The sequence below is a fragment of the Giraffa tippelskirchi genome, chromosome 11 (genome assembly GCF_054371585.1).
Source record: "Giraffa tippelskirchi isolate mGirTip1 chromosome 11, T2T-mGirTip1v1.2.pri, whole genome shotgun sequence".
NCBI classification, from domain to species: Eukaryota; Metazoa; Chordata; class Mammalia; order Artiodactyla; family Giraffidae; genus Giraffa; species Giraffa tippelskirchi.
The window spans coordinates 90,732,279-90,759,206 of NC_137285.1; the positions used below are offsets into that span (position 1 = coordinate 90,732,279).

At 37.8% G+C, this 26,928-nt stretch overlaps 1 protein-coding gene and 1 long non-coding RNA gene across 34 annotated transcripts in view; both read left to right on the forward strand.

Annotated features, from left to right (window-relative positions):
• Window positions 1-26,928, forward strand: part of MTMR2 (myotubularin related protein 2) — a 103,803-nt gene that overhangs the window by 26,918 nt on the left and 49,957 nt on the right. For all 32 annotated transcript variants that reach the window (XM_081545409.1, XM_081545410.1, XM_081545428.1 and 29 more), the window contains one exon: window positions 10,763-10,868. In XM_081545409.1, coding sequence (XP_081401535.1) covers window positions 10,763-10,868 — 106 coding nt within the window. The remainder of the gene's footprint in view (window positions 1-10,762; window positions 10,869-26,928) is intronic.
• On the forward strand, window positions 17,125-19,540 carry LOC145527428 (uncharacterized). Of its 2 annotated transcripts, none has more exons than XR_014069746.1 (2): window positions 17,125-18,909; window positions 19,272-19,540. It is a non-coding gene; the product is annotated as an uncharacterized LOC145527428 (long non-coding RNA). The 2 variants fall into 2 exon arrangements; XR_014069745.1 differs by having other exon boundaries at window positions 17,126-18,909; window positions 19,267-19,540.

A 26,928-nucleotide genomic window follows, 5' to 3' on the forward strand; every position in this document is an offset into this window, starting at 1 on the left:
GTTGTATAGTAAGTACTTGGGAGTGAAAGTTAAATAGAGGCAGCAACCCTGTTGTTTATCTCTGTATTAATACCTAGTAACTCCTAGAATAGTAGTATCTTGCATATAATAGGTGCTCAACAGTTTTGATGAAATTAAACTTAGATATGAAATAACCAAAAGAATATGCTAGTGAGGAGAGCTGAATTTATAGTATCAGAACTGAGAAAAGACCTTTTTTAAAAAAAAAAAAAATCAGATCATTAATAAATATATTAAGGAGCCATTTTAGGGACTTGGTAGAGTCAAAAGCCAAAGGAAAAGGAACTGGGGAAGGAGTGGGTACTAAGCAAATGGAACCATTGAGGATAGACAATTTGGTATAATGTGGAAGGTAGCTAAACTGTTAAGAAATGGAATATGGTGTGCAGATTTGGAAAGAGACTGGTGAAGGAAAAGCACATGTGGTGTTTGAAAGAAAAATGAGTGTGTTGGCAGCAGTGCAAGTACCAGGACTACTCCAAGTCATGTGTTTTCGTTTTTCACCTTGGCAGAGGCTGAGCTCCAGTGAGTCAGGCCCCTGCAGCTCATAATAAGTCCAGTGTGCTGAGGCCACAAGGACAGATGAAGAGGGCAAATCACAGGCCAGGAAGCCTTGTGAACCTGGTCATGTCGGCCGTCGGCAAGGATGGCGCTCCTGAGTCACTGGGCTTATGTTCTTGTGTTCTAGTTCATTCTGATGAAATTATTTATTTGGAAAAGTGAACTGAACCAACTGTATGTATATTTTTACAGAGGTATCTCCCGTAAGTTATTACAGATATGTTTTGAAATTTATGGCGTTTGATACAGAATCATTAAGCTCAGGAGTCCGAATGGAGGAAGCTGTTGATGAAGTGCGGTAGGGCCAGGGAGGCAGACGGTGCCGGTCTTTCCATCGCACTTGAAATGACGTGATGGGGAGACTTCTGTGGCCCATCTGTGGTTCAGATTTTTAAAAAAAAAAAAAAAAAAGGAAGAAAGGATCATTACTTATTAGCTAATTAAAATATTTTTCAAGTGTATTTTAAAAGATGTAGTTTCTGAAAAAAATCACTTGATACAAAAACAATGAAAATATTTAATTTCATTGTTTAAGTATTTAAGTAATGAAAGGTAAATAGTGTCTGATAAAAGTCACTTGATATTAAAGCAATGAAAATATTTCTTGATAGGGTATTATTTCTATTTATCTATAATTGGGAGTGTTGAGTTTACAAAGTGATAGCCCAGAGTTCCTAAAATAAGTGTAGCTGTTGGATTTAGTTTCCTTTTGACTCTCTTGTATGAAATACAACATTGGAATATTTCTATTTGGGCTGTGAGTCTTAAAATTTATTCAAGTCTCTGATTACCTAATTTGAAAATACTTACATGTATATTCACATACATGCACATATATACCCTTTGGACAGTCAATTTTTCAGTATTTCTCTAGATAATTGTGTGAATGTTTCAAAAGGTAGGATACTCATTTCTGAAGCTCTGGACTATGTTAGAACTAAAAGAGATCTTCTAGGACATGATTCTTAACCTTAAAGTTCCTGACACTGAAAATAGTTCAGGGAATAGTTTTCAGGAGATTTCCAAATAGGTATCTGCCCATCAAAAAACTAACCACTAGTCTAATCGGTACTTTTCACGGATACTGGAACTATAATGGGGAGTGGGGATTAAGTCACGTGGCTGTGGATATTGCTGTTAGCTAGAATGGACTAAAATCCTGGTTTCTTAATTCTCAACAACGTTTTCTGTAACCATTTGGGAAATAGCAGTCAAAAAACAATCCCTACCAGTTGTATAAGGATTATTTGTCATTCACGTAAGACGTGGTCTCTCTTTTTTTAAACTTTTATTTTATTTATTTATTATTTTTGGCAGTGGTGGTGTTTGTTGCTGCCCAGGCTTTTCACTAGTGCAGAGAGCAGGGACGACCCGCGCTGTGCGGACTGCTCCCTGCCCTGCTTCTGTTGTCGCGAGCCGAGGCTCTGGGGTGGAACCTTTGGTGACTGGCGGCAGGTCGGCTCCGCAGGTGCAGCTGCCGGGCTCTTAGAGCACAGGCTCAGTATAGTGGCCCGCTGGCTTAGTGGCTCTGCAGCATATGGGGTCATCCCACATCAGGGATTGAGCCCACATCTCCTGCATTAGCAGGTGCCTTCTTTACCACTGAGCCACCAGGGAAGCCCTAAGACATAGTCTTCTTTTACAGAATGTTTACTCTAGTGTCCTAAGAAATTTTTTTAATAGAGATGGAATACTGTATATATGGCATATATATTAAAAAATCCTCCATAACTCTAGAAGGAAAAGGAAACTTTCTGTTTATCTTCCCTTACATTTGAGATTTTTTTCTGTTTCAAATGGTTCAGCTGAATGTATTTCTTCTTTTCTCTAATCCTTAAGTTATTACCATTTCCTTTGAGTTTTTTTCTCCTAGCCTTTGTTTGTACCTCTTATGGTATTATTGATGTGCGTATGTGGTATAATGTCTGTTTCTGGCTGAAGTCTCAAAGGCAGGTGCTGTTCCGTAATCGAGTGTTTCGTATCAGTTCATCTCAGTCGCTCAGTTGTGTCCGAGTCTTTGTGACCCCGGGGACTGCAGCACGCCAGGCTTCCCTGTCCATCACCAACTCCTGGAGCTTGCTCAAACTTATGTCCATCAAGTTGGTGATGCCATCCAACCGTCTCATCCTCTTCCCACCTGTTGTCCCCTTCTCTTCCCACCTTCAATCTTTCACAGCATCAGGGTCTTTTCCAGTGAGTCGGTTCTTTGCATCAGGTGGCCAAAGTATTGGAGTTTCAGCTTCAGCATCAGTCCTTCCATTGAACATTCAGGACTGATTTCCTTGTGGATTGACTCCAACACCACAGTTCAAAAGCATCAATTCTTCGGCACTCAGCTTTCTAAATAGTCCAACTCTCACATTCATACATGACTACTGGAAAAACCATAGCTTTGACTAGCCAGACCTTTGTCGAGAAAGTAATGCCTCTGCTTTTTAATATGCTGTATAAGTTGGTCATAGCTTTTCTTCCAGGGGGCAAGCATCTTTTAATTTCATGGCTGCAGTCACATCTGCAGTGATTTTGGAGCCCCCCAGAATAAAGTCTGTCACTGTTTCCATTGTTTCCCCATCTATTTGCCATGAAGTGATAGGACTGGATTACATGATCTTAGTTTTCTGAATGTTGAGTTTTAGGCCAACTTTTTCACTCTCCTTTTTCACTTTCATCAAGAGGCTCTTTAGTTATTCTTCCCTTTCTGCCGTAAGGGTGGTGTCATCTATGTATCTGAGGTTTTTAATATTTCTGTTGGCAATCTTGATTCCAGCTTGTGCTTCATCCAGCCTGGCATTTCACATGATGTACTCTGCATATGAGTTAAATAAGCAGAGTGACAATATACAGCCTTAACTTACTCCTTTCCCAATTTGGAAACAATCCATTGTTCCATATCTGGTTCTGACTTGCTTCTTGACCTGCATACAGGTTGCTCAGGAGGCAGGTAAGGAGGTCAGGTATTCCCGTCTCTAAAAGAATTTTCCACAATTTGTTGTGATCCACACAGTCAAAGGCTTTGGTGTAGTCAGTAAAGCGGAAGTAGGTGTTTTTCTGAAACTCTCTTGCTTTTACTATGGTGCAACAGATGTTGGGAATTTGATCTCTGTCTCGTCTGCCTTTTCTAAATCCAGCTTGAACATCTGGAAGTTCTCAATTCACGTACTGTTGAAGCCTAGCTTGAAGAATTTTGAGCATTATTTTACTAGCGTGTGAGAGGAGTGCAGTTATGCAGTATTTTGAACATTCTTTGCCTTTGCCTTTCTTTGGGATTAGAATGAAAACACCTTTCCCAAGCTTGTGGCCACTGCTGAGTTTTCCAAATTTGCTGGCATATTGAATGCAGCGCTTTCACAGCATCATCTTCTAGAATTTGAAATAGCTCAAGTGGAATTCCATCACCTCCACTAGCTTTGTTCATAGTGATACTTCCTATGGCCCACTTGACTTTACATTCCAGGATGTCTGACTCTACATAAGTGATCACACCACTGTGGTTATTTAGGTCATTAATATCTTTTTTGTATAGTTCTTCTGTGTATTCTTGCCACCTCTTCTTAATATCTTCTGCTTCTGTTAGGTCCATACCGTTTCTGTCCTTTATTGTACCTATTGTTGCATGAAATATTCCCTTGGTATCTCTAATTTTCTTGAAGAGACCTCTAGTCTTTCCCATTCTGTTGTTTTCCTCTTATTTCTTTGCATTGATCACTGAGGAAAGCTGTCTTATCTCTCCTTGCTATTCCCTGGAACTCTGCATTTAGATGGGTATATCTTTCCTTTTCTCCTTTGCCTTTAGCTTCTCTTTTCTCAGCTGTTTGTAAGACCTCCTCAGAAAAACATTTTGCCTTTTTGCATTTCTTTTCCTTGGGGATGGTCTTGATCACTGCCTCCTGTACAGTGTCACAAACCTCTGTCCAGAGTCCTTAGGCACTCTGTCTGTCAGATCTAATCCCTTCAATCTGTTTCTCACTTCCACTGTATAATCGTAAGGGATATGATTTAGGTCATGCCTGAATGGTCTAGTGGTTTTCTCTACTTTCTTCTATTTAAATCTGAGTTTGGCAATAAGGAGTTCATGATCTGAGCCACAGTCAGCTCCCGGTCTTGTTTTTGCTGACTATATAGAGTTTCTCCATCTTTGGCTGCAAAGAATATAATTAATCTGATTTCTGTATTGACCATCTGGTGATGTCCATGTGTAGAGCCTTCTCTTGTGTTGTTGGAAGAGGGTGTTTGGTATGACCAGTGCATTCTCTTGGCAAAATTCTGTTAGCCTTTCCCCTGCTTCATTTTGTACTCCTAAGCCAAATTTGCCTGTTACTCTAGGTAGCTTTTGACTTCCTGCTTTTGCATTCCAGTCCCTTATGATGAAAAGGACATCTTGTTTGGGTGTTAATTCTAGAAGGTCTTGTAGGTCTTAACAGAATTGTTCAGCTTAAGCTTCTTCATCTTCTTCTTGCCGAAGCTAAAATCTATGCCCCAACCATATGTCCCTGTAATTGGGGCATAGACTTGGACTACTGTGGTGTTGAATGGTTTGCCTTGGAAACAGAGATCATTCTGTCATTTTTGAGATTGTACCCAAGTACTGCATTTCAGAGTCTTTTGTTGACAACGAAGGCTACTCCATTTCTTCTAGGTGACAGGAGAAGGTAGTTAAGGAATGAGTTGGGTCCGGTGTGGGAAATCTGGATGCAGCCAGAGAAGAGCTACATCTGGCAGCCAGATGTACAGCAAAGTTTTGTACATACAGTTTTATAATTGTTAATTTTTTTTGAAAAAATATATGCCTTATGCAGTGAATCAATATAGACAAAATTGAATCAATATGAACAGTACATCAATATAAACATAATCAATTACAAAGGTTTTGAAATGACTAACTAGACTTATTGAATCACTAAGTATAACAGGACTGATTTATTGTGGAAAATGCACCTTCAGGATAAGTTTGAGGTGGTTAAAAACCAGAGTTGGTCAGAAGAGAAGATAGTTTGGAGACTAAGTTAAGAAATATTTAGAGTGGAAGTGGAGGAGACTGATTCTCATGACCAGTGGTGAGGAACAGGTGCGTCTGGCTGGCATGAAATGTGAACTTGAGCTAGAATTCGATATGGTGGGGCACCTTGGCGCTCTGAATCCTGTTAAGAGATTTTATTTGATTTGGAGGTAATTGGGTAACAGTATATGCACTTGCATCAGAATGAATACAAGTGCTAAATAATTGTTGGAGTGATGTTTAAAGAAAATTATTCTTATAGATTTGAATATTATATATTAAAAAGTGATGGGACTAACATCACTGAGAGCATCCAGTTACGAGCTGATTCTGGCTTTTTTCAGCCAAAGCGTATTGAGCTAGAGTGAGACATGAAAATGGGAAATAAAAATCATATTCAATGTGAAAGAAAGGAAGGGAAGAAGAAAAAAAAAAATAAACTGTTCCTTAATGGACATGACTTCATCCAATTGAAATGGCTGTCAAATTGGAGTAAACAGTTTTGGGAAAGGTAGTTGTGTGGAAAACATAATAGGCAAAAGAATGTTAATTTTTCTCACATTTTTTCCAGAGAAAGGTTATTTTTGGTGACATAATTAGGTGTCTTCTGGTAGTACTACCATGTCCTTTTTGTTACTTTATAGAACACTTGAGCTTTTTTTATATTATCAGTTTCAAGTTGGATGTCTTTCACTTCTGAATCCATATTATCTAACATAATGTTGTTCAAAAGATATAATTTCTTATTTTGTAAATACCAGGTCTTTAATTATAGTTCTTGCTGTTTCCTCCCCACCCCCTATAAATCTATTGAGTATAGTCACTAAGGGACATTTGTATTCTGACTTGTATGTCACAGCTGGAAGTAGTAATAATGAGAAGTGAAACAGTAACTTTCCCATTATAATTTTTAAATTTATGCAGCTAATCTGACCACAGTTCAAAAGCATCAATTTTTCAGCGCTCAGCTTTCTTTATAGTCCAACTCTCACATCCATACATGACCACTGGAAAAACCATAGCCTTGACTAGACGGATCTTTGTTGGCAAAGTAATGTCTCTGCTTTTTAATATGCTGTCTAGGTTGGTCATAACTTTCCTTCCAAGGAGTAAGCGTCTTTTAATTTCATTGCTGCAATCACTATCAGCAGTGATCTTTTAGTCCAGAAAAATAAAGTCATCCACTGTTTCCATTGTTTCCCCATCTATCTGCCATGAAGTGATGGGACCACTACCCTAATTCCAAGTTGTATTTTTTTGCCTTTACATATTTTTCTGTTTGCTCAGGTCATACACATAAAAAATAGTATTATACATTTCAACTTGTTCAAAATAGACTTTGTAAAGTGTTGATTCCTGTAACAGAGAGTTATGTTTGGGTGTACAGAATAGAAGATGCCATCACAGTGATTTTACAAATTGAACTTCATTTATTTTACATAACCAAGACTCCCAAAGCAGGGAGTTGTTGGGGTGGATTCATCTCTCACCGGGAAAGGACTTTACTCTTTGGTGTCCTACACAGGCCAGCACTTGCTCCCGTTTACAGGATGCCTGGTATTTCTGAGCTTTGCATTCTTGGTCCAGGCAAGAGAAAGCGGGAAAGGTTAAGAAGTGCCTTGCTATTTCTCCTCCCCTTTATTAAGAAAATAAAGGGCTTTCTTAACAATGGAGCAGACTTCCCCCTAAATTTCATTGACCAAAATGGTGTCACCTTGTCTCCTAGACACAAAAGCACCAAAAGCAAGCATGTCACCTTGGGCTCACCATAACTGTCCTCATGCAGATCAGGAAAGAAAGGAATGTGTTTATCCATGGAGTAGACAGCAAACAATATTTGTCAGAGTACTGTGCCTAAATTTGTATTGTTATACTTGTTATTTTAATGTTATATTTAATGTTATTTTAATTAATCATAAATTGGTACAGAAAAAAAGAAATCATTCTCAGCCTATCAGTTTCTCTTTCCTTACACTATGAAGCTAGATAATAGAATTCTTATGACCGTTCCCTTGTCATATTATAGATTCTCGGACACAAAAACAATTAACCACAATTATACTTTGAAACAGTTAATAAAGTAAAGAGATGTTTGTATTTGAAAACAAAATTTTTGATGTGTTCCCAGTGGAATGCCATTTTCATTCATTTAAATGAAGTGATTATTTTGAGAGAGATGATTTTCACATTGTATAAATATATAAAAACATATTGTAGATAGCATGATTTTATACATGCAACACTGAAAAAACTGTACAAAAAAACTAATACATTCAGGAAAGTGGCAGGAATACAAAATCAACATGCAGAAGTCAGTTGTTTCTATATACTAATAATGCATTTTCCAAAAAAGACATTAAGGAAACAAATGCACTGCAATAGCATCAAAAAGAATACATACTAAGGAATAAAATTATCCAGGGAAGTTAAAGACCTGTATGAAGAAAACTATAAAACGATGATGGAAGAAATTGAAAAAGACACAAATTGATGGAAAGTTATCCTGTGTTAATGAATTGGTAGAATTAATCTTGTTAAAATGTTATTGCTGCCCAAAGGGATTTACAGATTCAATGCATGCTACATAAAAATTTTAATGGCATATTACACAGATAGAAAAAAACAATCTTGAAGTCAGTATGGAACCATGAAAAACCCAAAATAGCTAAAGCAGTCTTGAGCACAAAGAACAGAGCTGGAGGCATCATACTTCCTAACCTCAAATCATATTGCAAGGCTATGGTTATCAAAACAGTGGACAGCAGAACAGATTGGAGAGCCCGGAAATGGAACTGTGCATGTATACAGTCAATCTACCTTTGAAAAACAGCACCAGGGATGAACAGTGAGGAAATGATAGACTCTTCAATGAATGGTGTTGGTGAAAATGGATATCCATATGCAGAAGGGTGAAATTGGACCCTTATATTACATCACGTGCAGAAATCAATCAAAATGGATTAAGCACATAAAAGTAGGACCTGAATCTGTAAAACTCCCGGAGGAAAACATCGGGGAAGAGCTCTTTGGTACTGGTTTTGAGAATGGTTTCTTGGATTTGCCACCGTTAGGGCAGGTAACAAAAGCAAAAACAAACTGTTAGGACTACATCAAAGTGACCTACAGAGTGAGAGAAAATGTTTTTAAATCCTATCTGATAAGGGGGATAAATTTGTCTGATCAAAAAGGACAAATTTTCAGATATAAATTACGTCTGGGTATGTAATATATAGCATAGTGACTATAGTTTAGTAATATTGTATACTTGAAATTGCCAAGATGGTAGATCTCAAATTGTCTCACCAGAAAAACAAAGGTAACTGTGTGAGGTGATGGTGTCTCAATTAGCTTTATTGTGGTGATCATTTCATAGTGAATACATATATCAGAGTATCATATTGTACACCTAAAATATATACAGTTTTTTTAGTATCCAAACCTCAGTGAAACTGAAAAAAAATTTTTTTAAATGAGCTGACAGTTATTTGAGGGGAGATGATTTTCACATTGTAAACATAATGTAGTAGTCACTACATGCAGGTATTATAGTGGACAAATTTTAAAACAAAAATGTGGTTTCTAAATATCACAACCTCAAGGTGGATTATTCCATCAGAATCTTGACTTTTTGTGTGAAGTAGGCTTTTAATATGTTGGGAGTGAAGCTTTAGAAAAATGTATTTTTTTAGTCAGAACTTTTAAGTTTCAGTTCAAAATGTCTGAGATTTTCCTACCATTGATTTTTTCTTCCTTAAATAATTTTAAGTTTCTTTTACTGATAAAAGGAAATGATGTAAATCATTCAGTTTGTGGCATCGGTTTATTGTCACTGTATTTTTGAATTTAATAAACATAATAACACGCTAACTATATACAAAGGCACTGAAGTAGATTTTATAGAAAATAAAGACACGGTTGTCCTTCTTGGGACATTGAAATTTTAATTGGTGAGACAATATTTACATACTTGAGACCAATAAACAGTAAAAGGCAGTATTTGATCAGGTATCAAAGGTATAAGAATTTAAGAGAATAAAAGTAACTATCAAGTGTGATTACTTAGTGTAATGGAAAAAATGGATACTTAAGACAGGCTTGTTAAAAAACACACAATTTGGTTGTGGGGAAAGTTGCAAGGTACAAACACAGGCTCATCATTCCATCATTATCTTGTCCCCTTCTGCTCATCTAGCCCTGTCAAACTATTTGTAGTTTCTCTAGTGTTCTATGCTGCCAAGTCACTTCAGTCGTGCCCGACTCTGTGCGACCCCATAGACGGCAGCCCACCAGGCTCCCCCGTCCCTGGGATTCTCCAGGCAAGAACACTGGAGGGGGTTGCCATTTCCTTCCCCAATGCATGAAAGTAAAAAGTGAAAGTGAAGTCGCTCAGTCGTGTCCGACTCTTCGCGACCCCATGGACTACAGCCTACCAGGCTTCTTCGTCCATGGGATTTTCCAGGCAAGAGTACTGGAGTGGGGTGCCATTGCCTTCTCCTCTAGTGTTCTATGCTCTTTAATAATTCTATACTTTCAGTGTGTTTTGTGTGTTTTTGGAATTCCCTTGCTTGTTTGTCAGCCTGGCAATTTCCTGTCTTTCAAGACTCAGTTGCGATATCAGCTGCTCTGTAATGTCTTCCCTGAACTTTCCTGGGTAGAGTTAGGTACTTTCTTTTCCTTTTTCCGGATTCATGATCATCGTGCTTCTCTGTCCGTCTCTCTGCTCTCTGTCCACCTAGGGGGCGTATGTATGTGTATAGTTAGAGTTATCACATTGTGCTATTTATCTACTTGTCTGTCTCTTCCACAAGCTTGTGAGCTTTAAGAACATGAGAGCTTTGCCCTGTTTATCTCCAAGACATAGTGCCTGGTGTAATGGTTTTCTGCACATTGGCCTGATAATTGAGTGATTAATTAGATGGTTAGATAAAAAGAAAGAATTAACCTGGAGTGTATTCATAAATACTGGGGAAGCCTGTCTAGAGGGAATGTGGATGGTGAGAATACTTAGCCCTTTTCTTGGGAATAGAGCTTGCAATTTATCAGTATTTAGAGATAAGATTGAATAGGCAGTATTGGACTGGTTGGCAGTAGAAGTTTTAATAAACAATGGGGTTACAGTTAATAAAATTTCTGAATTTTTAACACGCCCATTTTTCAAATGTCCTGTGCTTTTGTATCTTGTAGTGCTTCCACTTCTCATTCAGAGAATTCGGTGCATACAAAATCAGCTTCTGTTGTCTCATCGGATTCCATATCAACTTCTACAGAGAACTTTTCTCCTGATTTGAGGGTATGTATACTGTTCCTAAGTCCTAGTGAAGTATTTGCTATCAGTATTTGTGGTCACACTATCAATATAACTTTTAACTAATTAGGCAGGAGACGTTGATGGAGCATTCTCAAAGACCTGAATCTGTATGTAATATCCTAGAACAGGCTGTTCTTACTTATCTATAAAAAAGAAAAAAAACATGTATTTCATTTCTGAGTTTGATGTCTTCTAAGTTCTTTGCCAAAAGGTAATTCATGAATTCCGTCGTGGTATAAAAGATTTTCATGAATACTCCCATAATGCTTTACTCCCAGTCATAACTAATATTTATTGAGTGCCTACCGTGTGCCAAATGTTGTTCTAAGTGCTCTAGTGAAATATCTCTTAGAATACTTGCACCAGTTCTGTAGGTAGAAATTATTATTACCACCATTCTATACATGACAGTAACTCAGAGAGAGATTAAATAACATGTCCAAGGTCTCATAGCTAATAAATCTTATTGTCAGTATTCCTGTTCATGTAGTCCAGTTCTGGAGCTAAGTCACTTAAACACTGTGCTGTAGTTGCTACATATCTTGTATTTTATAAGTATTATAAGTATTCTTCTATTTATTGAAGGTCTTGTTGTTATGAAATTAGCCATATCAGTGATGTCCTATAACACTTTGTACATTTTTGGGTTCATCTCCTTTTCTACTACTGCTTGTCTATTATGAATGAAGGGGAAGATAATTTCATATGTGGTGATAACCTATAAGCCTTACGTCAGAATCTTTTCATTCTGATCAAATGACTGCCTTCTCAGTGGTTACGCTTTCACAGCTTTAGCCAAAACCTTGTTTTCTTTATTGAAGTCATTTGCTCTTGAGAATATGTTGAGAATGTGTCTTTTTCAAGTGTTTTCATTTTCAGACCTCGGCTCCAACAGATGTAAACAGACTGGCTAGAAACACCTGTAAAGGCATCTGCATATTTGCCATTATCTTTTGTGAAATGTCACAAAATACTAAATAGGGTATAGCACAACTTTAAACATCACTACAAATGATAACGGTTTATTTTTAGAATCTGAATATATGTTGTGCTGATTAAAAAGGCTTCATAATATCATTAACTGTTTGTTGAAGCATAACATACATTTGGGGAAGGGCTCATCATTAATAATAGTGGATATAAATCTATTACCTTTCATTAATTTATTGCTATTTAAAAATACACATTTGATATATGTATCTAACTTTGGTTTATTCATTACATTAAAAGAATGCGTTAAGGGCCTCTGGACCTCTTGATAATTTTGAAGTTTTTTGGCCTACTTCTAATCAGCTTTTATTAGTTAAAAACTATCATTTTTAAACCTCATGTGACTGATAAAGAACTCATATTAGGAATGGGAGAAATACTGCTTTTGTTTCTAGCCTGTACTTATATTCTTCCTGCTATTTCTTGCCTAAAATATGTTAAACCATTTGTGTGTTCTTGTGAGAGTTAGTTTGCTTAAATTCCTTATGGTTACATTAAATTTGGTTAAATTCCTGGGCACACATGTGAAATGCAGTACATTGTAGGAGGCTGAAAGAAGGCCTTCACTGTCAGCTTCTCTGCGTGCAGACCCCCTTTATTTCCTCAGGATGTTGTATGTACATAAGAGTGGTTTGCATTGGGAAAAATAGGGGTCATAATGTTAAACTATATGTTAAATATTTTAATTTCTTATTTTGAGTAAAGTTTTAATTTTAGAACAGGTTTAGATTTACAGAAAAATTGCAAAGATACTACAGAGTTCCTGTATATTTGACATCCAGTTTCCTGTTATTAATATCGTATAATACATTAGTATGGTATATTTGTTAAAATTAATGAACTAATGTTGATACATTATTACTAAATCAAGTCAATGCTTTATTCAGATATCCTGAGTTTTTATCTAACATCCTTCTTTGTGTTCCATGGTCCATATCACAGTGCATTTGGTAGCCATGTCTTGGCTATGACAGACTTTCAGACTTGGCTGTGACAGGTTTTCAGACTTTCTTTTTGATGAGACTTACTTTCTTTTCGGCACTAGTGGTAAAGAACCTGCCGGCCAATGCAGGACATGTAAGAGACATGGATTCGATCCCTGGGTCGGGAAGATCCCCTGGACAAGGGCATGGCGACTCACTCCAGTATTCTTGCCTGGAGAATACTATGGATGGAGGAGCCTGGCGGGCTACAGTCCATAGGGTTGCACAGAGTTGAACATGACTGAAGCGATTTAGCAAGCATGCACGGTCAGATACTTGGTAGAATGTTTGATGTTTTACCCATTGTTAGACTGGGACTATGTGTTAGACCACAGAGGTGAAGAGCCATTTTCATCACATCATATCCAAGGTGGTATGTACTATCAACATAGTTTGTCACTGTCAATGTTGACCTTAATCTCTTGGTTCAGGTAGTGATAGCTTCTGTCACTATAAAACACTCTTTTCTCCCCTCTTCTTATCCTTACAGTGTACTCTTTGAAAGAAAGTAACTATGCACAGTCCATGCTTAAGGAGCCCAGATAGAGTGGAACACTTTTTATTTATTCTGCATGAGAGATTTGTCTCTTCTGCCTCATTTTTTGAGCTATGCAGTTATTTATTTATATCAGTGTAGCTGCTGCTGCTAAGTCACTTAAGTCGTGTCAGACTCTGTGCGACCCTATAGACGGCAGTCCACCAGGCTGCCCCATCCCTGGGATTCTCCAGGCAAGAACATGGGAGTGGGTTGCCATTTCCTTCTCCAATGCATGAAAGTGAAAAGTGAAAGTGAAGTCGCTCAGTCGTGTCCGACTCTTAAGCGACCCCATGGACTGCAGCCTACCAGGCTCCTCTGTCCATGGGATTTTCCAGGCAAGAGTACTGGAGTGGGTTGCCATTGCCTTCTCCAATATCAGTGTAGACTCAAGGATATTTATTTTTATATACTACAATGCAGTATCACTTTGTTGCTAAAATTGTTCCAGTTTCAGATCGGGAGTTCTTTCAGTCGGATCTTGTGTCCCTTTGACATACTCCCATTATTATGGTCTTTTGTTGTTATTTTTCTCATCTGTTTTTTGTTTAGTCACTCTTCCTTACTTTTTGTCACTGCAAGATGCTCCAAGCTCATCTTGGCACTTCCCGCCCCAGTCCTGGAATCGTCATCCATTTCTCAGGGAGCCAGTTTTCTTTTCTTGGAAAATGGTGTTAGACAGCAAGATCTGGGACTAGGTGTACTCACTTTCTTTTTCTTCCCTCTCTCCTCTCCTTCCTCCCTCTCTTTTTCTTTCTTTCTAAGATTGATTGATTTATTTATTGGCTGTGGTGGGTCTCCATTGCCGTGCGTGGGCTTTCTGCAGTTTTGGCGAGCGGGGGCTACTTTTCATCGCACTGGCCTCTCGTTGCGGAGCACAGGCACTTGGCACGAGGGCTCCAGTAATTGCAGTGCCTGCGCTCAGTAGTGTGGCTCATGGGCTTAGTTGCTCCCTGGCATGTGGAATCTTCCCGGGCCAGGGATGGAACCAGTGTCCCTTGCATTGTAAACTGGATTCCTGGAGAAGCCCCTCTGTCTTTCTTTTAACAAAGAAGGTAACAGAGTACTTTTATTCTCCTCTGAAGCAAAAGATCATTTGCGTATATCCTATTTGGAGATAATGAGAATTGTGATCCAATATGCAAGTTTGTCTGGAGTAGTCTTATTTTATGCTATTGTCTGTTCAGGTTTAACAGTAGACACAGAAATGTCCCGAGTTACTGACTCTCTTAGCCCTAGGATACTAAAGGAATCTGTTAAATTTATACATCAGCTCCATGACTTTGGGATTGTCCCCATTAGTGCCTTATTAGTTCAGTATCTTTCACAACTTAGTGGGGCCCTGAGATAATTTTCATTAGAAAAATGAAGAGACAGTTGTTAAATGTTTTAGTAAGGAGTGTTAAATGTTATAGTTAAGGAGAAGATCATTTTGGGCACCAAAGGTTAACTGTACTTCGTGGTAGAGTGCCTGAACATCAGAGAAAAAAAGGAAATTAATATGTTTAGGCTGATTGTTTTCATGTTTCACCTTTGATAATTAGATTTACTTGAATCACAGTCTTTTTATTTAGTTGTGGGAAGGAGATGAATGAGTAGCATCTAATATCATTTAAGAAATGAAGCCTGGTTTCAAATGTATGTGTAGGGTGGAAGGAAAGATGTGCTTCTAATAATTGAAAAAAATCTAGTGTGCTACCTGGATAAATATTTATACAAGCTTCGTCTCATCACACCAATCCTGTGAGACAGATGTCACTATCCCATTTGACAGAGAAGCAGCCTGATGCTCAGAACAGCTGAGTTAAATCATGTGCTTAAAGACACACAGCTTGGTGTTGCCATTTTATTTGGTCTCAGGTTGGTCATATTTCTGTACAGCATGTTACCCAGAGAGACTGTGCTCCCATGATTTTGCTGCCAAGTTTTTTCAAATGTGAAGTGTCTGTTAGTCACTCAGTCATGCCCGACTCTTTGTGACCCCATGGACTGTAGCCCACCAGGCTTCTCTGTCCGTAGAATTCTCCAGGCAAGAATACTGGAGTGGGTTGCCATTTCCTTCTCCAGGGAATGTGAAGTGAGAAGTTCTTTTAACGCATTTTTTGAGGTAGAAATAGCAGTTTTCAGCATTCCTTAATAAATGAGAATTGCTTTTCTACTTAATTGTAAGAGATTTTTCTAATAGAATCTGATTTCTCCCCTTTCTCAGTTTTGATTGTTGTTGATATTTTGCCAGTATATATACCTTCAGCTGTAAAATGGTAGTGTTCTAGTTAATTATAGGTGGAACTCACTGCAGACAGTTATGTGTTGTTCTTTCACTGAGCGCGGTTTGGCTCTGTTTATGAGATGAGTGCTTGGCACACAAATTGTCATTCACAGATGATTTGCAGTTGGTTAACCTCTAGGCTTCGAGTTCTGCATACAGCGTCACTGTTTATCTCTGCTCTGAGCCTCAGCATTTTATAAGTTCCATTAATAACAGCTTTTAAATAGAAGTAGAAAGAACACAGTGCATTGAAAAGCTAATACAGTTTCATTAAAAATATTAAATCAAATTGTGTAGGTTTTCTGCTGCAAGTACCATGAAGTGACTCTTTCCTCAAGGGATAGTGTTGTAATAAAGTAACACCTGTCTTCACAGGTGTCCTTCTGTTAACGATTTCCTGTTCAAACAAGGTTGTTTGCTCCCACATCAGTAAAGCAGAAGTGAAAATCAGCAGCGATAAGGGGGGTTTACTCAGGTAGAATTCCGTTTTTGTTCCTTTTTCACCTTGTAAGCATTGTTTGTTCTGGAAAAAGTCGTATACAGATTTAATCCAGTAGACGTATCTCTGAAAAGTTGGGCACAGTCTCAGGCTTGGTAAGTTGAATCACGCTTCCTCAGTGATGATAATTGTCGTGTTTTCTGTCTGCTTTTTTCTTCACTTTGGCACTTGGCCTATTGAATTTCATTTAAAAAACTTAAAATCCTTTCATATAAAATTTTTAATAAATTATTTAAAAATAAGTTTTCCATTTTAAAAATCAAGCTTGCTTTAATACAACTGTGTTCTTAATAAGAACATAGTTTTAGAGTTTGACAGTGGAATTAAGAACCTAGGGAACTTGTGTTTATTTGTTCATCAAAGACTAAAATCTCATGAAATACAGGACTTTAGAATTCAAATGCACAGCTCTATTTATTTATAAAATGTAATTTATATGGCATTGGGCTTTAATTGAAGTGTATTCCTTAAATGATGGTGATTAAAAGGTGAGTTAAAAGTCAGGCTATGCAGTATTCCCTTTCCTTTGTTGATGCCTGTGATATGGCACTTACAATGTTTGTCATCATTGTATAATTATATAATTAAAAATCAAATTGTATTGATATTGTATTCTGTGTTTTTTATCCCATTATTTTAGAAGGCCTCAGACATATGATCTCAGAATATGTATATATATGTATTTATATAGTTTATGTATATTTGAGATAAAAGTTGTAATATTTGGGGTTTTGTTTATAACCATCTTTCCTTATCTTGAAGTATTTAATGGTCTTAAATCAAGCAAATGTGGTTATCCATTCAAAATTTGTGTACATTAATATTTCTTTATGAACCAAAGGTCACAGATAATTGGATTATTTCTTATAGAGTACACACATGAAGGTAATACTGACACATTCTGTAAGTATGCAGGTCTGGTCGGAACGAGTTAAGGCTCATAGAGCAGATGTTAGGTAAACAAAGAGCAATTTCTGTTACACATAGTTATTTCAATAGCCATAGCAAAAACTGATTGAAGATAGCCCTTATTTGTGATTAACACCACCACCCCTCATACCTGTGTCACCTCTTAACAGCCTACAAATTGAAAGGAACAACTTAGGCAAAAAAAGGATATCTACTAAAAACTCCATTATAAGCCTCATCCTTAATGGAAATGTGTTAGAAGCCATTTCCTTTGAACTTAGAAACATGACTCTGGTTTCTGTCACTACTTTCAACATTATGCTAGAAGTCCTAGCCAGTAAAATAGGAAAAGGATAAATGATATAAGAAATGGAAGGGAGAAGCAAAACTTTCATTATTTATTGATGATTGTTGATACAGAAGATTTAAAAAATATCTATTATGTACAATTCCAGCACTGATGCTGGATACAAGATAATTTAGCAAAAAAATCATGCTTCTATACTTTAGCAAAAATGTTTAGATAGTGTGATTTAAAAAATATTCTAGTCACAAGAGCAACAAAATTACATCACTTGTCTAATAAAAGATATGTAACAACTTCATGGAGAAAGTTATAAAACTTTATTAAAGAGCCTAAAACTATCTCAAATATATAAATAAACAGAAAAGCTTGAGAATGTCAGATGTTTTCAAAATATCGGTTAACTCAGTGTCATTTCAAATAAAATTCAAGCTTATCCTGTAGAACTTGGCAAGCTGACCCTAAAATTTATATGAAAAGGTAAAAGGTCAAGATTACTAATAAGAAAAATGAAGCAGGAGGATTCATTTAGTTGAATATAAAGCTAAAGTAATTAGTACAGAAATAGATGAATGAAAAATAACAAAGTTCAAGAGCAGATATTTATAGGAACTCTGTATTGGAGTTGGTATAATAGATCTTTGGGGGAGGAATGAACTATTTGGTAATCAGCCATATCAGCCATATGGTTAGCCATATTGGAGAAGAAAAATTGAATTCTTAATTCACACTTAAACAAAAATTGAATTCTTTAAACACTTAACATTGAAAAATCAAAATTTTGAAATAAAATATCCTTATAACTTATGTCAGCAGAGAATGTTAAAATAAGACCCAAAGTATCAACCTTAAAAGAAAAGCTATAGAAGGCCCCCCTAGTGGTTCGGTGGTTAGGAATCCGCCTTGCAATACAGGGGATTCGAGTTTGATTTCTGGTCTGGTAACTAAGTAAGATCTCAAGACCGCGCGCCCCCGCTGCAGAGCCCGCGCGCCGCCACTGGAGAGTCTGTGAGCCGTGGTGCAAGATCCTGAGTGCTGCAACTGAGACCCAATGCAGGCAAATAAGTAAATATTTTTGAAAAGATATAAAAATAAATTTTAAAAGTTTCATTTATAAAAAATGAAACAAAGTTTATTATGCTAAAATAGTAAGGACGTTTTCCTATTTGATTGCTGTTCATCTAACCTCTCTCAAATTAAGCTCTGCAAAGGCAGGAGCCTTGGTTATTTCCCTAGTATGTAGAATAGTGCCTGAATCAATGTGACTTAAAAGCTATTTCACACTTGTGGCTAGTTGCAGCCTAAAGCTCCTTGGGATGCTGGGAACATTCATCCTCCCATTTGTTGTGTTTAATTGGTGGAAAAGTTTGAGGATCACTCCTAATTGACTGAAATTTGAAACCACCTGTCAGCTACATCTGGGAAACTAAAGAAGACAATTTTGTGTTTTATTCATAGTTCCCAATGAAATCTGTGCATTTAATGGCAATCCACTCCAATATTCTTGCCTGGAAAGTCCCATGGACAGAGAAGCGTGGTGGGCTACAGTCCATGGGGTCACAAAGAGTCAGACATGACTTAACAGCTAAATAGGATTCACTAACTCACTGCACTCTCTTGAAATTTCCTGAATGGGGAGAAAGTATCCAGTAAGACCTGGCCTCAGCCAGCATGAAGGTTAGAGTCACAGAAAAGGAGATAAGCAGATCAGTGATTATTATGTGACAGGTACTATCACAAAGGTATACCTTGGAAGCAGAAAGGGCAGAACATTCTAAAACAGTGTATAAGTAAATAAAGTTCTACTACATTTAAACATACTTAAAGTACTTGGCAGAGAAGGCAGTGGCACCCCACTCCAGTACTCTTGCCTGGAAAATCCCATGGACAGAGGAGCCTGGTAGGCTGCAATCCATGGGGTCGCTAAGAGTCAGACATGACTGAGTGACTTCACTTTCACTTTTCCTTTCATGCATTAGAGAAGGAAATGGCAACACACTCCAGTGTTCTTGCCTGGAGAATCCCAGGGATGGCGGAGCCTGGTGGGCTGCTGTCTATGGGGTCTCATAGGGTCGGACACGACTGAAGTGACTCAGCAGCAGCAGCAGCAGCAGCAAAGTACTTGGAGGGTATTTACAAAAAAAAAGAATTTAAAGAAAAATAAACTTTCTGGAAAGAAAAAGAGAATATACTGTAAGATATATACAGATAAGATGTGTCTGTTGTCTTTTCTTGTATCCTTAGCGCTTAGTATTTGAATGTGGAAGGTACCCAGGAAAAGTGTTTTGACTAAATCAGTTGAAGAGAATGAGAAATATTCAGTTATTTTCTCTTTTAACAAAATGTCATTCTTTTGAAGAATGCTCATTTCCCTTTACTTTCCATTCTTAGTAGTCCTCTAGTTCTTACGTCTGGTAGACTGGCTTTGTCTGCTGAAGCTAATGCACCATCATAAAGCTCATCTTCCTTGACATCACTTTCCATGTGTGATAACTTGGTTTAAAAACTCTTCTAGGGGACCCTTGTTTCTTACAGTGGTGAGTGCAGACTTCTGAGCCTTGTGTTCAGGGTTCCTTGTGTCTGGTCCCATCACAGCTGTCACACGGTATCTCCCGCTGTCCCCAGGTATGACTCCACCTCTACTGATGGGATTCTACGGATAGTCTCACCTGTTCCACAAAATGAGTTCATCTCACTGCCTTTCATGCTCACTTGCTCACATATTTGGAGTGTACTTCTGCTCTTGAGTGAAGCAAATGATGCTCAGTCTGTTAATCACAGACTCCCTGCCACCTCTGTTCCTTCTAGCCCATTATGATCTTTATTTTCTGATAGAAGATACTTAGATAAGTCAGAGGGATACCAATGGGGAAAAAACTTTACAGAAATTATATGAGGTGAATTTGGAAGACAGAGGCAGTCGCTAATGTGTACCTCCTTCATCAAAATCCCCTTGAAAATATTTATAGTTGTCTCGTTTCCACACTTAATAGAGAAATGACTTCAGACTATACCCTTATGATTTCCATTTTACTGAAACTTTTCTCTCCAAAGTTACCATTGGCTCTCCTTTGTAAAATTTTGTATCTTATATAATAACCTTGAGAGGTTTTTTAAATTATAAAAGCAATACAATGTAATAATAATTTGTGGGAAATAGAAATAGGGTTAAAGAAAAAATAAAAATCACCGGTGCTTCTACTACTCTCACCATTACTCTTTGGTACACAAAAAAAACTTCCTTAAAAGTTCCTTAAAACTATTTGATACCCCCAAAAAAATCTTCCTTTAAAGTTCCTATGTAGAACTTCTGGGTATTGGAGTAAAAGCTCTTCAACTTTACTCACCATAAGTTTATGATGTCAGCAGTTGGCTAAGTTATAATATAAATAAGTCTTCCCTGTTATACTGTTGAATGGTCTGTAGACTATTTATTGGGTTTGTAATTATTTTGATGTGATTCGCAGATTATATTGCACATATTATTAATATCATTAAGGCTTAAAAGAATAAAAGCTTTAAGTGCATTAAAAGTTTCAGTAAAAGTAGCCAAATAATTATAATAGAAATATCTATAGAAATTATTAAAAAATTAGAAAGTGTGGAAAAACTGATGAACATAAAAGTGTATTTAATACAGTCATGATGCAGCAGGGATAATAATGACTACATTCAGTTGATGGTAAGGAAATAAGGAAAAGTGTTTGTGCCTAGAGGATATTTAATTAGGTGATTGTTCAGTTGCTCAGTCGTGTCCGACTCTTTGCGACCCCAAGGACTGCAGAATCAGCGTAGACAAGTAGAAAGTTGAAAACTCCAGGGGCATCCCAGTCTTAGGTGGGCCTTCATAGTTTTGTGAGATTTCCTGACAGGAGCCCTCCCAGGTTCTTACAGTGAAGGCTTAGAAAAATTCTCTTTTGATGCTGGCAGAGGGAGAGGAAAAGCAGCTATTTTGAAAATGTCCAGAACATTCTGTTTTTCTTAAACCTGCCCTCAAAAGAACCTGTTTTGCTAGCCTAGCCTGTGGGTTTTGTCAGAGCCTGACTGATCTTGGGGAAGGGAAATACCCAATCCCAGCCTCCTCTAACCTTCCCCATGGGTGAAGAGAAATACAAACCACAGCGCCCTCTAGCCACCCTGTCCTACGTGGGGGTGGAGGTGGGGGACAAAGTGAAAGTGAAAGTGTTAGTCTCTCAGTTGTGTCCGAGTCTTTGTGACCCCATGAACTGTAACCAGCTAGACTCTTCGGTCCATGGAATTTTCCAGGCAAGAATCCTGGAGTGGCTTGCCATTTCCTCCTCCGGGGATCAAATCCGGGTCTTCTGCATTGCAGGCAGATTTTTTTTACCGTCTGAGCCACAAGGAAAGAAGCACTTGTAAATGTCACAGTCTATAAAAGGCAGAGGACTAAGACGGAGACACAGGACTATGGGACATTTCTCCCCCCACCTCCACACCTCACCACCACTCTAGGAGCCTGTTTATCTCAACTCTCTTTACCTGGTGCATTATGTTCAACTTTTAACAAAAAATTACAAGGCATACTAAAAGCCAAAGTTGATATGTAGGAATCAACAATTTTATATTTCTATTATAAAATAGAGCAACAAAAGAAATTTATATTTCTATTATAGAAATACTTAAAATTATCAGGGAGGGAAGGAACTTACTTGTAACAATTAAAAATGTAAAATATCTAGGAATAAACTTAAGGTATAGGAAGAAATTATATGAAGAAACTTTAAAACTCTGCTTTAAAACTCTTTAAAGCATACTTAAATAATGTAAAGTTATGCCTTGTTTTTTGATAGAAAGGCTCACTATTGTTCAGATTTTATTTCTTCCTTATTCTGTAAATAATATGGTTGACTTGACAAACTGATTCTCAGATTTGTAATGGCAAAACTCTGGAAACAACAGAAGTGTTTTTTGGTTGAGGGGATGGTTAAATAAATTATTTATGTGTTTGCAATTCAATATTATATAGTATTTGGAAAGAAGAAATTGGATCTTCATATGTGGATATGAAAATATGGTTAAGATCTGTTGAAAAATTAAGGACAGAAGAGTATGTTTAAGGTTCTGTTTGTTGGGAATTGTCAGAGCAGGGCTAGAAGAAGCTGTGGATACATAAACAGGTGGTATCAATTAGAGATAAAGTAGAATGAAAACAAGAATCATGTTTGGAGGCTGTTAGAGCAGTTCCAAGTAAAAATTAATAAAGGGCATCACTAGGGTAGTGACAATGCAGAGTGAAAACAGATCTGAAAAATATTTATGTGGACACAGTGTGTTAAAGCTGCCCGAGTGTTTGAGATTGAGGGAGAGAAGCCAAAACTTACGACTCCAGGTTTCAAAAGTGAGGAAGAGTGCATGTGTTAGTCACTCAGTCATGTCCAACTCTTTGTGACCCCGTGGACTGAACGTGTGGCCTGCCAGGCTCCTCTTCTATGGAATTCTCCAGGCAAGAGTACTGGAGTGGGGGGCCACTCCCTTCTCCAGGATTCAAACCCTGTGGTGATTTACGGGTTTGCTTCTTTTCTGTCTGACTGCCCCTCCTTTGTGTTCTTTGTTGTTCCTCTCTCCTCCTCTGAACAAGGTGACCTTGACATGTCCTTCGTCACTTGCTCCCCCCAGTCCCACTCCTTTGCTGTTTCTTTTTCATACCTTCAGCTTTCATGTCTTTACTTCTGGTGGTGGTCTCTCTCTCGCCCTCTGACCCATCGTGTCACTTGCTGTTCAGTTACAGTGGATGCTTTCATGTCATGATCATGGTCTTAGCACAGTCATGCATCTGTTCAAGTCGCTGCTGTTGTGAGGTGTATGTCACCTTGGAAAAGTTGCTTAACTTCTGACCTTGGAAAAGTTGCTTAACTTCTGTAAGAGTCAGTTACCTCCTTTATAAATGGGAATGAAATACGCCTTCTCTTTCAGGGTATTATGAGCACTAAATGAATAATCGTCTCAAAGCAGTGCTTAACTAGGCCAGTTCAGATGATGTTTTCTGTGTTTTAGGTGAAATGAAAGCAATGAGATATCTCCCTACCTGTCTACATCTGTCTTGTGTTTGGTAGAAATTGTTATAAGATATCCTTTATTGAAAAGAACTGTTGTTTATTGTTAGTTTATATCCTTCTAACTTTCTGCTTTTAAAAGTCTCCTTTCTTTTATGAAATGATATTGCTAGTAGATGGTAGTTGTTTTGATTAGCGTTCTCAGTTATGAAAAAAAAAATAGTTGCAGCCCTACATTATTCCCCTCCCCAAACTACACAGTTTTTTTAATTTATATCTTGTATTAGTTTGCTACATGTGTTATAATTGATGAACCAATATTGACACCAATATTAATTAAAATCCATGGTTTACATGAGGGTTCACTCTTGTGTTGTATATTCTCTGGGTTTCAACAAATGTATAATGACATGTTTCTGCCATTACTGTGTCATGAAAAGTAGTTTCGCTGCCCAGAAAGCACTCTTTACCCCACCTCCCTGCCCCTGCCCCATCTCCCTGAACCCCTGGCTACCACTGATCTTCTCACTGTCTCCATGGTTTTGCCTTTTCCAGAATGTCATGTAGTTGGAATCATCCAGTGCATAGCCAGATTGGCTTCTTAACAATATGCCTTTATGATTCTTCCATGGCTTTTCAGGGCTTGATAGCTCATTTCTTCTTATCACTAACTAATCTTCCTTTGAATTGATATACCACAGTTTGTTTATCTATTTATGTACTGGAAGACTTTTCAGTTGCTTCCAAATTTTAACAGTTATGAACACCTTGCATTTTAAGATTTAAATTTGAAAATTTTTCTTCATATCAGGTATTTTTATTCCTAGGGTTACTGTAACAGAATATGCAAACTGGGTGACTTAAAACAATAAAATTTTATTCTCTCACAGTTCTGGAGTATGTAAAAAGAAGTGTGTGTGTGTGTGTGTGTGTGTGTGTATATATATATATATATATATATATATAGGTCTTAATCTTTAGCTCTTAGAGCTCCTAAAACTTGTCATCTTCTAAGTGATAAGAGCCAAAGAAGCATCTTTGGTTATAATATTTGGCTTTTTAGTCTCTGGTTCCAGAGTGATAAAAGTAAAGAGCATCTTTTGTTATTCATAATACACGCTCTTGGATCACACCTGAGTTTATGTTAATGAATAACTCTTGGAAAGCCCCTAAGGATGGGGTCTGGTTATCATGGGAACCCACCTCTGATTACTTTTGGAACTTTCAGCCTCTTCCATCTCTGGGGAGGGGAAAGAGGCTGGAGGTTGAGTTGATCAGTAATGGCCATAATTCAGTCGATCTAGTAATGAAGCCTCCATAAAGATACCCTGACTGAGGGGTTTAGAGAACTTCCAGATTGGTGCTCACTTTAAGGGTATGGAAATTTCAGGGCATGGAAATGCCACACAGCCTTATACCACATATTGGTTTCTAAAGTGCTGTCCTTCATAAAAAACCAGCAAATGTACGTAAGATGTTTCCCTGAGTTTTGTGAGCCATTTTAGCAAATTACTGAACTGGAGAAGAGCTTGTGGGAAACTTTGGTTTATGAGTGTTTGGTCAGAAGCAGAGATGACAAGCTAGGGTTTGAGATTGGTGCTTGAAGCGTAGGAGCAGTCTTGTGGGACTAAGCCCGTGCAATGTGCGACCTGCACTAACCGCCCGTGATAGTGTGGTAACTGAGTTGTAGGCTACCCAGGTGGTATCCGCCGAGAACTGGAGATTTCCTTGGTATGGAAAGAGCCACATATCTGGTGTCAGAAGTGTTGAGAGAGAGGATAGAAAAAGTGGGGTTTTTTTTTCCTTTTAGGAGGCTCATAATCTGAAATCAAGGTGTTGGGAGGGTGGTTACTTGTGAGGGCTCAGAGGTTCTCAGAGCCCTCACAGTCTGTTCCATACCTCTTTTCTAGCTGCTGGGGAAGGCCAGTGATTCTTGGTGTTCCTTGGCTTGTAGATCCATCACACTAATCTCTGCCTCCATCTTCACATGACATTATCCATGTATCTCTCTATTTTCATAGGGATGTCGTCTTACGTAGACGGCAGTCATATTGGATTAGGGGTCCACCCTACTCAGTATATCCTCATTTAACTAACTGCATCTGCAGTGACCGTATTTCCAAATAGGGTCACATTCCCAGGTGCCATCAGTTAGTACTTCTCCCTATCTTTAAATAACCTGTAGCATGAAGTGATGCTTTCCAGACTGCTCCTGTGTGGATACTCACCCTTTTTTTGTCGTTGTTGAATCGTTGATGATGATGTAATATTATCCAGCTCTTACTAATTGTGGTTTCAGCTGAAAACCAAATTGTCCTTGGCAGTGTTATAAAAAGGGCTCCCTTGTGCTTGAATTTGGATGTATTTTCAAATATATAACCAATAAGATACATCCCAGATGCCAGTGTGTGGCTCTGCCCTGCTCAGGTTGGTTTTTATGGTTCATTTGCATAGTTTGTGGTTTGTCAAGTATAAAAAATACAATAAAGTGAAAGTGATGTAAAATGGCTTTTTCTTAGAATTATCGAATGAAGGATGTTTATTCTTATTTGCTGTTTTAGTACATAAAGAAACTGTGAAGGATAGTTATAACTTCTACAGACTCATTTTCCCCTTTTAGGTGGTTATAATTTAGGGTTTTGCAGATTTCAGAAAAAATTCTTTTCCTGTTTTTCTGTTATCTTACATTCCATGTGAAAACTGACCTCTAAGCTTGCCAGTTTCCAGATCATCACTATAGACAAGGTTTCTGAATTTCCTTTATAACAGTTTCCTAATCAGAGAGGAGAAAAAGGGAGGCTGGTTAGAGTCGCATGGAAAGTTACTGAGCACTCTGAAAATAGTTTGATGAAAAGGCCATGGGAGAGAATGGGGAAGAAATGTGCTTGGAGACAGGGCAAAAGTGAGTTCTGTTTTAGGAATAGAAAAAGTTATAAATTTCAGTCTATGTGGGTTTTTTTTTTTGTTTGTTTCCACCAGCAAGATTTTCATGTGTTCAATAGACTTTCCTTGAAAAGGGTTAAATATTGTATTAACTGCTATTAAAGAGCAGATTTTATGTAATCTTTATTGATGGTGGACGACAGAGGAGCCTGATGTGCTGCAGTCTGTGGGGTTGCAGAGTCAGACAGTTGAGCCACTGAACAACATCATCTATTGATAGAGTCAGAGCTCCTGAGTCAAGTCGGCATCTAATACAGCTGACTGGAAACACATTGGATAGCCAGTTAGTAACAGGGCTTTGGTTCAGTAGGAGAACACATCTTATGTATTCCAGAGGGTGTCTCCTGAGGGGAATGTCTCTCTTCCTCTCATATCTGAGTGTTACATAACTACTCTCTGCTGAAGATATTTGCATGTGAGTGCTGACACGCCTGATGAATCAGTCTGGCTTTGCTGTCTTAGTTTCTCTACTCTCATTTTAGGAAGGTAGGACCCTTGTGTTTTTGAATTGACCTTTGTTTTGACCTTAACTCCTTTTTTCATTTAATCTGTGTTTCCTTTTTCATTACTGACATATCTGAAATGCAGTTCTCTTC